This window comes from Hypomesus nipponensis, chromosome 9, assembly GCF_054491055.1.
Source record: "Hypomesus nipponensis isolate SF chromosome 9, ASM5449105v1, whole genome shotgun sequence".
NCBI classification, from domain to species: domain Eukaryota; kingdom Metazoa; phylum Chordata; class Actinopteri; order Osmeriformes; family Osmeridae; genus Hypomesus; species Hypomesus nipponensis.
In genome coordinates, this window is record NC_140369.1 from 11,650,777 (window position 1) to 11,663,552 (window position 12,776).

Sequence of the window (12,776 nt, forward strand, 5' to 3'; positions counted from 1 at the left end):
ACACATAGCACATCAAGGACATTTATTTTGTCTGTAAATTATTTACATAATGTAACAATGAAAAAATAGTTCTTCTTGAAAAGTTCCATAGGACATGGAACTCGAATGAATTCTTTGTTTAAGTTGATCCTGTTAGGTTATTTCTGCACATTAGCAGTGTCAACAGCCCTACATGACATTGTGTTGTCCAGAGATAAAATGAGGTCAGAATAGGGTAACTGAGTCTTCAAGGCTACAGTGTTCATACACTACAGTTATGACAACAGTTACTAATAATTAACACATTATTAAACAGACAGCAGTACATTATATTAGTTTATCAGGCCATTAAAGTAGAGGCAGAAAGCATTTAGGAAAATGCTTTAGTGGAGGCAGGCTGATGTTATAAACATAGTTCCATCTTTTCAATCTGATATTTTCCTTTTTTGGTGTATAGTAAGCTTAGTCGGAATTGTTTTACAGATAAAATTGGCCATCTTATTTGCATTACAGTAGCATGTGTGTCATGTTTGCATTTTAATCGAGCAAAATCAAATTCACTGACTATCAAAACAATGCAAACCTTGCATTTGTCACATGTTTCAAGTGAAAAGAGATCAATAAATAAGACAACTCATACACAATGAAACAGAAAACGTATTAACGTTTTAAAAATAAATAAATTAGATGTATACTTAGTTTCAGAATACAATTTTTTCCCCAATCTTATTCCATATTCCTTCAGATTTTCTTTCCAATCAAACTTTATGAAAAACAAAAGTATATTAAGTGTAACATTCCATCCCACAATACATATTGGATCAGGAGACATGACAAATACAATTATGAAGTAAGTATTGTGGCACAGTAAACATTATGGCAGTTCTTAGGTAAACAAAGACAAATACACAGCGTGATGGAGAAATCACTACTTTTTAAAACATAAAGCATAAAAACAGCACAGTAATGTCGGAGAAATCTGTTGATTAACAATAATGCCCATCATTATCTAGTCATAACCAAACTCTTTTAAGAAGTTTTTCTGAACATCCAGACAGTAAAATCTCTTTTTTAACTATGTCCCTCCTGTGGCAATAAACCAATTAGGGAAGATCAGGACACTTTAGTGCAGTGGCTTAAAGATTCCATCTCCTCCTTGGCTTTCACTCGCAGCTCGTTCAGGACTGGCACCAGAATTTCTTTCAGTGTCTTATATAAGGCCTGGTCATTCACTGAGGCAGTGTGCATCTGTTTGGAGAAAGAGAGCAAAATCAACATCTATCAATGGATATGACTCCCACAATTATATTCAGATGCTAGTTTGTAAGATGTGTTTTGTCAAACCCACCTTAGTAAACACTTTAATTGTACGGTTAAGAAAACCAGCTTCAACGTCCTCTGGTATTGTCAGTAGATGGGCCATACAGTCCAGGATACACAGCAGGGTCAGTCTGTGGACCTGGACACCCAAAAATGTGATGTCAAATGTCGAAAATCAAGACAATCAACATGCATTTATAGTGCACATGGCGTTGTCTACCTTTTCAAGCGAATTAAGGGGGTTGTAGTGTTTGTCGCTGAGGGCCTGGACATCTTCGCTGGTGATAATGGGTTCTTTAAGCTGTTCAAGCCAAGACCACATCAGGCTGGAGAGCACCAGGGGATCTCTTTCCATGCACATTCTCTCCCATGCCCCCTCTCTGCTGTTAAGTTCAGTCTGCAAGATGATAAATGGACATTACAGTACACCTACTACACAAAGTAAATCTTTAGAGACTGGGATTTTCTTTGGTACAATTACCCTACCTGCCACATTGCAACCTTGTTACTGAGGTCGTCATCAGTCAAGTCCATTGCTAGAGCTTTGGCCACCAGTAGACGTCTTGTTTCCAGGGATAACTCTGCTTGAAGTGTGAAGAGAGGCACTTCTGCTGGCCTCGGTCTGTCCTCTTCATCATCAGCTCTGACCACAGATGAATCCACACCAGAGGTCTTCCCATTGGCCTCCACACTACCCTCCGCTCTTAAGGCGGACAGTACAGCATTACAGTTGGCATTTCGGCCTTCCTCTGAGAAACCCAAGGACAGACTGCACTGTCCTTTGCGAAGACATTTTTTACGCTGAATGGGGGATGTGGTGGTCTGGGAGACTTTGCAATTCTGCTCATCAGTGACAGAGCCAGTGGATAGATATAGAGGATCCTGGTTTGGGATTTTGTAAAGGGGCTGCACAGGACATATGGATGAGTCAACAGATGGCAGGTTATTCTGAGATAGATAGCGCTTGTTTGTGAGATTGGCTGATGCCTTCTGGATAGTCAGAGGGCTCCCAGACCGGTTCCGTCTGGGGCCTTGTTTGTACAGTGCTGAGTCGCTGTAACTAAGGCTTCTTTTACTGGGTTGAAGAGGTGTCAGGGCCCTGCCTATGTTCTGCTTCCTCCACAGCGGGTCCAGATCATTGTCACTCAATAGAGGTTGATCATGGAGGGCTTCGGGGTGTAGTGCATGGAGGGCAAGTGGGCCACATGGGCGGGGTGAAGGCACTGGGATGCCCTTCCCTCTCATCTCCTTCCCCAGCTGCTGGATGGCCTGCTGGGACACCGTCTTCTCCACCTCAGCCGTTAGGTCTGGGATCTCCAACACCTCCTCCTCCACCACCTGCCGGTTAGCTGCAATGTCCAGGAGGAGTTTGCAGACCAACTGCACAATCTTTGGCAAGTTCTTCATCTGCCGTGCCTCATAACCGTGCAGCAGGTGGCGCTGGCGAGTAAGGTACTGGGATAGAGTGACAGCATTGGCTTTGGGCTCGGCACAGGAGAAAACACTTCTGAGGGGAACAAGGAACTGGGCAAACTCCCTGACACAAAGCAGCTGACCACGGGTCTGAATGGAGTTTGGCCTCTTGGCTCGAACAAATAGGATGGCCTGATCAGCACTCATTCTGGACGTGAAGACCAAGTAACAGGCAAGCAGGACACCTACAACAAGGTCCATACCATCATTCACTACACATAACCATTATCAAAAGACTATCATTTCTCATTTAAAACAATTACAATATTGCGCTGGATTTTACAAACCTGTCCTTCCAAGCCCAGCATGACAGTGGACAGCCATTTTACCTTCCTGGATGGCAAAGGACATCACCTTTACCATGTCTAGGATTGTAGTGAGAGATGCCACTCCATAGTCCTTCCATCCAAAGTTGTAAAAATAAACTGTAAATTACAAAGATTACCCATAAGTGTTTCATAATGGTCCAGGAATTTATGATGAATTGATTGAAGAGGGATTATGAATAGTAATCCATCCAAGGAAAATATATTTAACCTTCAAGAGTGACAAGAAGCCTCGTTAAAGTAGGTATAGTTAGGTCATTCACCAGGTCTCAAAAGAGCTTGTCAAGCAAAGGATGCATATCAAGGATGCCACAAAGGACTAACAAGCACATGCATAATTCCTAGGTGTGTCAAATAAAAGAAGTACTCAGTGTGAACCTTGAGAAATAATAAAAAATAAAATGTTTGAAACTGTATCGGTGAGAGAAAGAAAGAGAGAAAAATAAACTGAATGAAAGCGAGAGAGCTACTCACTGCCAGCCTCCATAAAGGTCTCAGGTCTGTAGGTGAAGCCGCTCTCCTGCTCTAAGGGGTTACCACAGCTGGCGTGCTCTCCTGGGCGCTGGAGGTTAATTACCGTCCTCAAGCTACACCTGAGCACAGATAAATGTCAATGTCAGCATGATAGTCACTGGCTAAATCCAGAACAATCCAGGGGCCAAAATACTCAGCACACTGTAATATATATATATATATATATATATATATATATATTAACTGGGTTTATATCTGAGTTTTCACAGAGAACAGTTATTTAGATATTAGATATAACAAGATGGGTGAAAATACCTTTGGAACTGTTCAATGATGCTGTATTTTTCTATTATTTCAGAGGAAGGCCTTGCCATTGCAAGCAAGTTGTCAGTAATCCTGAAGTGAAAGAAACAACATGGTTAAAGATGTGCATTTGGAAGCATAACATAGGAATGTTTCAAGTCCTTGTTATAACAAAAGACAGTGGTAACATGATAAACAAAGTAGCTTAGATTTAATTAGAGACACATTATTTTACTAATTAGGTTTTTGTCAGGCAGGTATTGACTTTTTTCTGTTTACTTATTGATCAGGGCTTCAGTGTACATATGAGCCCCGACACCCGGGCTGCTATACAAGTGCAGTATAGTAAGCACAGCAATGTAAAACAATCACATAAAACAAACACATGCCAAACAGAGAATAACATCTATACAGGATATGAAGAGTGCATCTTACCAGGATGAGTACAAGCCCTTAATGGCTTGCTCCTCATCGCTCCAGCGAGAGGGGTTCTCATATTTACAGGCTTTCCCTCCACATGCCATTGAGCACTGCATATGACCAGGGATAACGTGTCTCAGGGTTTCTCCCACCTTGGTGTACTTGGCTGTGGGCACCCTTGTGCTGACTGAAGAACAAAAACAAAAGCATAGCGCATGTTACCACAAACAACCGCAACACATTTTTCCAATATTCCTATAGGACCTGTCCACCTTCACGTCCTTTTAATCTAAATAGATTAAAAGGACAGAAAATTAGCTCCATGTCATGTCATCATTACGTCTCCTGCCCTTGGGGTCTGTGCGAGCCCCGGCTATGCTGACGGCCACCATCACCCTCTGAGAGGACGAGGACAGGATCTCCACCGCCGAGCTCCGTCTGCGCTGCAGGACCTTCAGCAGGACATCTGACGCAGAGTGTCTCCGGCTCTTCCTGATGCTGCTCAACACAACTCCAGTTGAAGAGCCTCTGCCCGGTTGCTGCATTTCTCTTGAGCTCCAGTCCTACCTCTGACTGTGACAGCGCCGAATCTATCTACTAGTTCCAAGAGCACTCTTTCAGCAGTGAATCATCAGAGACAATAGCCTATTGCCACAAAAGAAGCACAAGAGGCGAATACAGTCCATCGGTCCAGCAGTTGCTTTTGAAGTGTCTCCATGACAACCAACTTCTAAGTCATCAGTGGGTGGCTGTGTGGGACCTTGTCGTGCATACACACCCTGATGGGCTCATTATGAGGGGATATAACACTGAGATCCATTTCTCTAAAGGGCATGTAGTTATATAACACTCTGACTAAACACAAAATGGGCATCTAATTAGACCTAAGCCTTTTTTCCTCAGTATTCCATCTGATCAACAATTAGATCAAGTGCTTTATGTAACTCAAAGAGCACAATGACATGCAGTTCAGACAGATATCTAAAAACTTCAAGAGTTCAGAGGCATAACAACTAGTTTTTTCGGTGAAAATGAATAATAATTGTGTAGTCTAGCTCACTGAAACACGGCATAACCTAAATAAGGCTGGTCTATTTGAGCTAATATCTTATCTTTAATTGCTCAGTCTAGCTTTTGTTTATATTTAACAAGGCATCAAGTGTAATATAGCATTATAACACATCAATAATATGGATAGACAGATAGTTTAGAATCAAAGTTGTGTTACCTGGTTCCATTTCAATGTTGAGCTCTCCACTGTAGGCTCCACTGGAAGAGTAAGGCAGGTCACTCAGCAGGCTGACTCCAGCTGCCATGGCAGGCTCTGAAAGTGTGAATAAACATGGTGTCAAAAGAAGCCAACAAAGAAATTGAAGCAAGAAGGAGCTTACTGGTGATAACAGCAAACAATGAAGGATGCACACAAATGAGTTGTAAGGATCATGAAGGCTGTTGCTTGGCAGGAAGACCCAGGGGAAAGAGAAATGTGTTAAGTGAGGTACCATGTCATAGGCTCATGTGTCACAGCCTGTCCCAATGCACCTCTGGGACTGGAGGAGGGTGGGGCATGGCAGGGCGGTGGGAGCGAGGAGTGGATGTGAGGTTGAAGTGCTGTGTTACAAAACCACACACCAGTTTACTGGTGAAGCCATACATAAGTTCCCACTTATGTTCACCAATAGACAATTCTAAGTTCAATTCTAATTTCTTAAGTTAAGAAGACGCTACGCTAATCAAGTGTTAATGTCTCCACACTATCCATCCTCTATTTTTACATACACTTTTTGCCTTTACATAGATATCCAAAATAGGCCATCAGCTGGAAACTATGTGACATATGTTTACTGTCTAGGATAACAGCAATCTCTTTATATCAATGGACAGATGTTACCATACACCTGTTGTTTGTACTGACAGTTGTTGCTACACAAGTAAAATGCTGCAAATGTAACTTTGCTGCTGAGGATAGTTCCTTGGGAAAAAAAGCACAGGCTGAGATTCATGGACTAAGATTATAGGCAACAATTTAGATGAGTGGGAAGCAGGTGCATGATGTAGCCGTGGCCTATTCTAGTCAAACATGCCAATGCATTTTTACTTTACGCCCACATACAATCTACATCAACCTGACAGCTATGCTAAAGCCTTGAATCAAAGTTTCACATGTCAAGAGCTGGTTGAGGTTTAGCCTACTTATTATTATTGAAACAAGCATTGGATAGCAAATGGTTAATTCATGCTGTAAAGCTAGAACGCTAAGGGTGTAGAGCAGAGTTTTCAGACCTCATTTACATTGTAACATACACTAATACGGATAACTGATACTTCAGTTCATTGAGATGGACAGTGGTTGAACACCACTTCAGAACATTCAATCTGTTTAAAATACTGTCAGTCTTTCCAAGTGGAAATTCGACACCAAATTGTCCTTGATAATAATGAAGCCATTATTTTCTTCTTCCACAATAAAGTCTTACTCATGGACTACCACATCACCATCCAAAAGCATGCTTTACACATGCTCTGTTTGCCCAATATGTTGTTACTGTACATTGTGAAGTTAAATGTGCATGTGAGAGACTTTGTGAAGGATATTGTGAAGAGATTTTCTGGTGAGAAGTTGCCAATGAGTCAAATAAAGCGTGGGAGGTGAGTGCTATCACCACCGGGCTTAATAAACATGCCCCATAAGTGCTTTTTGCACAATGCTCTTTTGTTATGCCTCTATTTTATAACTCTATGCCCGGGGATTAACATACAATCTCAATACGACTATATTTACACTATTCATGAGCAGAATATCAGTTAGGTTACTTTTGATATAAGAACAATTAGGCTAACAATCTTAGTTTACAGCCCTGGTCAACCAAAACTACCACCTATAAAATAAAAACGGAGCTCTACTGAATAGGCCTACATTAAAGATGTCTAACAGTTTGCAAGTCTTAGAGTTATTTAGTCATTTGAATACTTCAATTTCAGTATAGAATCAGTATCAGCAGTGAAAATGTTTTATTGTGCATTCAAATGCGAATGACAAAATGTGTTGCAACTTGCACTACACTATGATACATTCATCTGTGAGTAGGCATACATCATGCCTTGAAATAATTGAAGAACTGGAGCTGACCCCTTCATCTATTATTCAAAACAAAGCAACAGAGGCTAACACGTGTGCTAGTTGGGTTTACTAGATTTAAGTTATGCTAAGATTTAGTTAGTTTAACATAATTATTTACACAGCAAAATACATGTTATGGCCATTGCATCTTTTAAAAGCCAGACAATTTTAAATCTAAATCATCCCTCCAAAGTTTACAGGCTATGTCTTCCAGCCTGGCTAGATGCTGTGTCAGAGCAAGAGCTGCATCCAAGCATGCATGCAGCACAATGAGCACATAGTTTTCCTAATCCTAGGCACCTTCATTAGCTTGTGCAAGAAATGCCCGCTAACGCCAACACTGGCTTTATGGCTCTTCTTATGATATGGTGCCCATTCAGCACAGCTCACCATTGTGTCGACTCACAATCAACAAAAACTTCCGTGACTCATCATGTAGTTTAGCTGACTACCCATGGCAACTAACTAACATCCATGTCGCTCACGAGATAGTATTAGACTAGCTAGGCTACAACAAGTGGCTGTAGACTAAACCCAATGTCTACATTGAAGATGTAGCGATCTATGTAACTAAGATACTACGTCTTAATTATATTTCGTGATAATATGTTCTTTGAATTGCTGTCCAATTTGTTGCGTCAACAGTTTATAAAGCTAAAGAGGCATGATAAAGGCATACAAAGCTAGAGAAATGCCGATGTTTTCTTGCTAGATTTGGCATGATGTCTCTTCTGTGAGGCAGCTACAGGCTAGCGGTCTAGCTAGCATTCAGTTTCCTGTACCGCGTTAGATACTGACTGTAGCTAGTGCAATAGCTTAGCTGTACAGTACCTTTATTCTTCTCTTCTTCTGATTGTACTGCCTTCGCTGGGACGTTTTGGACAGCGGTGATTTATCTAGCGACATTGTATTTGCAACAATGCCATGTTTTATACAACACGTGTTAATCACAATTGTAATTAAAAAAATGTATTCTTAGCTATTCCATAGTTGCTAGCAAACTAAGCCAGCAACCTGACATGTTGTCAAATGAAATGCATCGTTTTTATTGGCTGATCCCGATGGATGTGGCTACGCCCAGTTTGGTCAGCATCCTTCAGCGCGAAATAAGAATTTATATTCATCGCAATCCATCCTGAACTGTTAGTAGGAGACACAACAAATAAGGTTTCTGTATTTAGTAGTCCTGCTCCTGCAGCGACTGGGTTATTCACATGTCAGCAAATATCAACACCACATAGTACCTTAGGCTGTTCATTTTATAACCTATTAATGGGAAATAGATCCACTTGCCGTAGCCTATCCCTTGGGCTTGCATTCACATTCTAACAATGTTTTAATGGAATGAAACAAAGACCTGTTTTTCATGCCAAAATAACGCTAAAGTCACTTCTCGTAGCTCCATCACCTTTACCTCGCCATGCACACTGCATGGGCACGTCGGCTCGGCAGATATCGAAGAGCGGTCTAATAGTGCATTCTAGTGGTTGTGAAGAAGAGTAGTCTTAGCCTAGTCTTTAATAGGCTACTTGTAACCTTTTTATGAACTTGTTACTTTATAAGTTAGCCTATAGAGTAGGCCTACTGTTTTGAAATAAAATGGCATATTTCCAATCAAAAGTGTGTTTAGCTACAGGTGTTTTACCTACAGTCCCTTAAGTTTATCACAAAACGTCGTAGCCTATTCTGACACATTTTGCCCAGACTAGCCTATTAAAACACAGATTTTCTTTGTGTGTTTTTTTCAGAGCTCTTTAAGTAATAGCAGGTATAATCTAGGCTAATTTAGGTCATTAAGTATTCAGACAAACAAATTCATGCAGAAATAAGACGTTTTGCATCTGACTTTGTCTGGGAGAGAGCCGTGTAGCTAGCCTCGGAAAAAGGAGGGGCATAGGCTGACGAGACTCATAAAAGACATGATCTCATTCTTCAATTCAGAAGCACGGTGACGCTTTACGGACTGATTTGGGCTGTTTCTTTACACTGCATACGCATGTAGTCTACTTGCTGAAAACTTTTGGAGGTTTGGTACCTGATCAAACGCCATTGGAACACCTCGAGACGAAGAGGACATCGTTCAGACTAAATATGAGTTCATTTGACCAACCCTGACCATGCTTCCCTTCAGCCCAGATATAACGCAGACCCAGTCAATTTGAAAATATTAAAGAACCTTCAGATGTGAACGCATCAGGGGGCTTTTCACAACAACGGACTATAAGAATCGTTGAACCTGTTTTGCACTGAAGTTGAAATACAATGCAGCATCACTTGGACATGGGAGCACATTACTATCCCCCGGAGGCACATCCTGACCATAGATCACATCGCTACAGAAGTTTCATGATAGAGGAGATTCTGACTGATCATCCGGATCACAAGGTATCTGCCCCGGCCGGTGAGCTACTCAAATTTGGAGTACATGCTCTGTTATCGACTCGTCCGTTCCACAGCCATTTGGGTAAGTTTAGGTCATTTTGATATAACTTTCGGATTTAACAATAGGCCGAAACTGCATTCAGCCAAACTCAATTTATACTATTAGATATGTTCCGGTCACATGTTAATTATCACACTTACTACCTTGCTTTATGTTTCTAGTCTGCAGAAAGGGCATCCAATATTTATCTCAAAAGATTTAGGACTGTCTTGGTGCGTTAACATTTTGTACTGCATCTTTCAAATTGGAATAATGTTTTGTAATCTAACTTTTGTAGCCTAGCCTAGTATGTGTTTCCAAATGAACTGAAAAGGTAGGCTATAAGCTATAAATATTAGACACGAATAGGAACCTAGGATATTTCTCCAAATAATGATTGTCTGAAACCGAAATAGGATATTATGTCGATTAGTATGTAGGTACAATTATTTGAAACATTGTTAAACTGCTTAAAGTACCATTAATTATGTGTGAAACTAAGTAGATGGTCATCAAAAAGGATTAGAATACCCTATTTGGTTTGTGAAATCAGACTACGTCTTTCTTGTTTGGCTAGATTTTTCTTTTACGCGCTTCCGACCTTGCCAACGTGTGCATTTCTACGTTACGTCTTGATAGCCTGTTCAACAAAAACGTATATTTCAGAGAAAAAGGTGAAACACAATTATTATCATGCCACAACGTTTTCTTGTGTATCAATATAATACAATGGATGTTGGCCGCATCCAGTTAGGCCTAAATGTCTTTCAGCATTACGCTATCACAACTGATAGGCCAGATGTGAAGAGATTTCCAAGTGACTCCCCTTAAAATGTTATTTCGTGGCTGTAGTTTCACCATCACTATTTCGCCTATATTTGACCCTTTTGGCTAGTCGAGGCCTGTATTAAGTTCATGTTATCATATTACGCATATTACGCATACAACGATATGGACCTAATATATATTGTTTGCATCATCCATATTGTATAGAATTATATTATTATTATTGAAATTGTGTGATGTTGTACTTGAAAGGATGTTTTTGTTGCACTATGCCTTGTTCCTAATTGTCATAGGTCCACTGTTAAATTGAACACTTTTAACTTATATTAATTGATTATCCCTCTATGTGCATTTCTGTCTGCAAAATAAATAGGCTAAATGTAAATTATTGACTTATTATTGATCATATGACTTGTAATAATAATGTATTAAGCCTATCATAAAGCCTAATACCTTTGTGTTTAGGCCATTGCTAATTCAGTCGTTATTGTGCCCAATTCTTGTTGAAGTCATAGGCTATATTCAAATATCAGCGCAGGGCAATTTCAATCGAGTGTATCGTTTGTCCTATCAAAAATATTGATACCCTCCATGCAATATTCTCTATACCTGCAGTTTTGAAGGCCGACCAGACGGGCATCCTGAAGTTCCCTATGTCGCCACTTTCATGCTCACTGGGGGCGCCTTTAGGATCTTCCCTATTATCCGGTGCTCCAGGTCTGCAAGTCGGCTCGGCGTCTCATCACCTGCCGCTAGATCTTCACCTCCGCAATAAATTGGAGCATTGCGCAGACAGTGGCAGCAAGACTAAAAAGGGCAGGAGGAGTCGAACAGTCTTTACTGAGTTGCAGTTAATGGGCTTGGAGAAGAGATTTGAAAAGCAGAAGTATCTCTCTACACCAGACAGGTATATATAATTGTCCATGGGCCATAGATTGAGTCTGCAGTTATTATGTTGACTAATCCATGTTTAAAAAAAAATCAAATAGGCCTCGTTGATGTTCTCAAAGTATAAACATTGGAACATGACAGACATATAAATAATAAATTCAAATAAAATGTTGTGTGTGTCACAGAATAGACCTTGCTGAGTCGTTGGGCCTAAGTCAACTGCAAGTAAAAACGTGGTACCAGAACAGAAGAATGAAGTGGAAAAAAATAGTAAGTCTTGACGCAGCCTGCAATGGCACATCTTGTTGGCAGACCTAAAACTGTACATTAATGATATAAAAAATACAATTTTGCTAGATTTATAGATTAAATAATGCCAATGCTATACAGGTGTTACAAGGAGGAGGATTGGAATCACCAACCAAACCTAAAGGCCGTCCTAAAAAGAACTCCATTCCTTCAAGTGATCAGCTCTCTGAACAAGAAAGGTCTCGCGACCTTGACCGACAATCCGACGGTTCTACTTCTTCACATTCAGACAATAATCAAGAGGAGTAATGTGGCTCTTTGAGATGTTGTCTGTCCGACTATTTTAGGCATAAACTCTCGGATGCATAATTGTCGTCCATGGACTGAAGTTCGACATTTTGACATTGTGAACTCCTATTGGCCTTGGTCTTCCGAATAGCTATCATGTTCATCAAATGCGTCACGACTCCAACGCTGTCGAGTTGTAGGCTACAGGAAGGAACAGAAACAATGATCAGTAGGTCAACTCATCTTTCATTACATTGAATTTGATGGACTCTGTATGTTTGCTTTGTTGGGCTATATGTTATCAAATACATCGAGGAGTTATTAAATATTTTTTCACTAACAGTTTATTGTAGCCTAAATTTATTTTCGTCGAAGAAAAACGTTTTAGTCTAAGCCCAATTTTGAGTTTATGTCACAATTTTCTCACCAGCTCATTTGTAAATAAATAAAGCCCACAGGTATTTCCTTTCTACTGTAATGGCAGCCTGCATTTACAAAAAAAAAAAAAAAAAACATTAGTCTCCGTTGTCTAAATATAGCCTTATTTATTACTTTAATGCTTGATTGGAGGCCATCGAGGTGCTGATTTCCGGTGCTATTGGCTAGTAAACGTGCAACCCTCATGCCAAGTTTTATGTGATTATAGACTTTACTGAATCATGTACAGTTTATAGCTAGCTACCTAAATAAGCTCTTGATTACTCTTGAAATATAGAAGTTGCTT

At 40.3% G+C, this 12,776-nt stretch overlaps 2 protein-coding genes across 4 annotated transcripts; one reads left to right on the forward strand and one right to left on the reverse strand.

The window, feature by feature from the left end:
• Nucleotides 1-5: 5 nt before the first annotated feature.
• On the reverse strand, nucleotides 6-8,442 carry ptpdc1a (protein tyrosine phosphatase domain containing 1a). Of its 3 annotated transcripts, XM_084704336.1 has the most exons (11): nucleotides 8,248-8,442; nucleotides 5,524-5,619; nucleotides 4,636-4,940; nucleotides 4,311-4,482; nucleotides 3,888-3,968; nucleotides 3,573-3,691; nucleotides 3,060-3,197; nucleotides 1,786-2,957; nucleotides 1,520-1,696; nucleotides 1,328-1,438; nucleotides 6-1,227 (listed from the first exon to the last, which is right to left on the reverse strand). In XM_084704336.1, exons 3-11 carry the CDS (start codon nucleotides 4,838-4,840, stop codon nucleotides 1,093-1,095), a joined length of 2,310 nt encoding a protein of 769 aa, XP_084560462.1. In that variant the 5' UTR covers nucleotides 4,841-4,940; nucleotides 5,524-5,619; nucleotides 8,248-8,442; the 3' UTR covers nucleotides 6-1,092. The 3 variants fall into 3 exon arrangements, with proteins under 3 accessions (XP_084560462.1, XP_084560463.1, XP_084560464.1); XM_084704337.1 differs by lacking the exon at nucleotides 4,636-4,940; XM_084704338.1 differs by lacking the exons at nucleotides 4,636-4,940; nucleotides 8,248-8,442 and adding an exon at nucleotides 5,798-5,951.
• Nucleotides 8,443-9,448: 1,006 nt separating this feature from the next.
• Nucleotides 9,449-12,361, forward strand: barx1 (BARX homeobox 1). The gene is made up of 4 exons (XM_084705668.1): nucleotides 9,449-9,880; nucleotides 11,240-11,531; nucleotides 11,701-11,785; nucleotides 11,906-12,361. Exons 1-4 carry the CDS (start codon nucleotides 9,679-9,681, stop codon nucleotides 12,071-12,073), a joined length of 747 nt encoding a protein of 248 aa, XP_084561794.1. The 5' UTR covers nucleotides 9,449-9,678; the 3' UTR covers nucleotides 12,074-12,361.
• Nucleotides 12,362-12,776: the final 415 nt, after the last annotated feature.

Coding starts and splice junctions, on each gene's coding strand:
- ptpdc1a (XM_084704336.1), bottom strand. CDS start 4,840: ATGCAGCAACCGGGCAGAGGCTCTTCAACTGGAGTTGTGTTGAGCAGC. Junction 4,483..4,635: donor AGACCCCAAGGGCAGGAGAC/GTAATGATGACA, acceptor TTTGTTCTTCAG/TCAGCACAAGGGTGCCCACA. Junction 1,439..1,519: donor CCCTTAATTCGCTTGAAAAG/GTAGACAACGCC, acceptor TTGGGTGTCCAG/GTCCACAGACTGACCCTGCT.
- barx1 (XM_084705668.1), top strand. CDS start 9,679: ATGCAGCATCACTTGGACATGGGAGCACATTACTATCCCCCGGAGGCA. Junction 9,881..11,239: donor TCCGTTCCACAGCCATTTGG/GTAAGTTTAGGT, acceptor CTATACCTGCAG/TTTTGAAGGCCGACCAGACG. Junction 11,532..11,700: donor TATCTCTCTACACCAGACAG/GTATATATAATT, acceptor TGTGTGTCACAG/AATAGACCTTGCTGAGTCGT.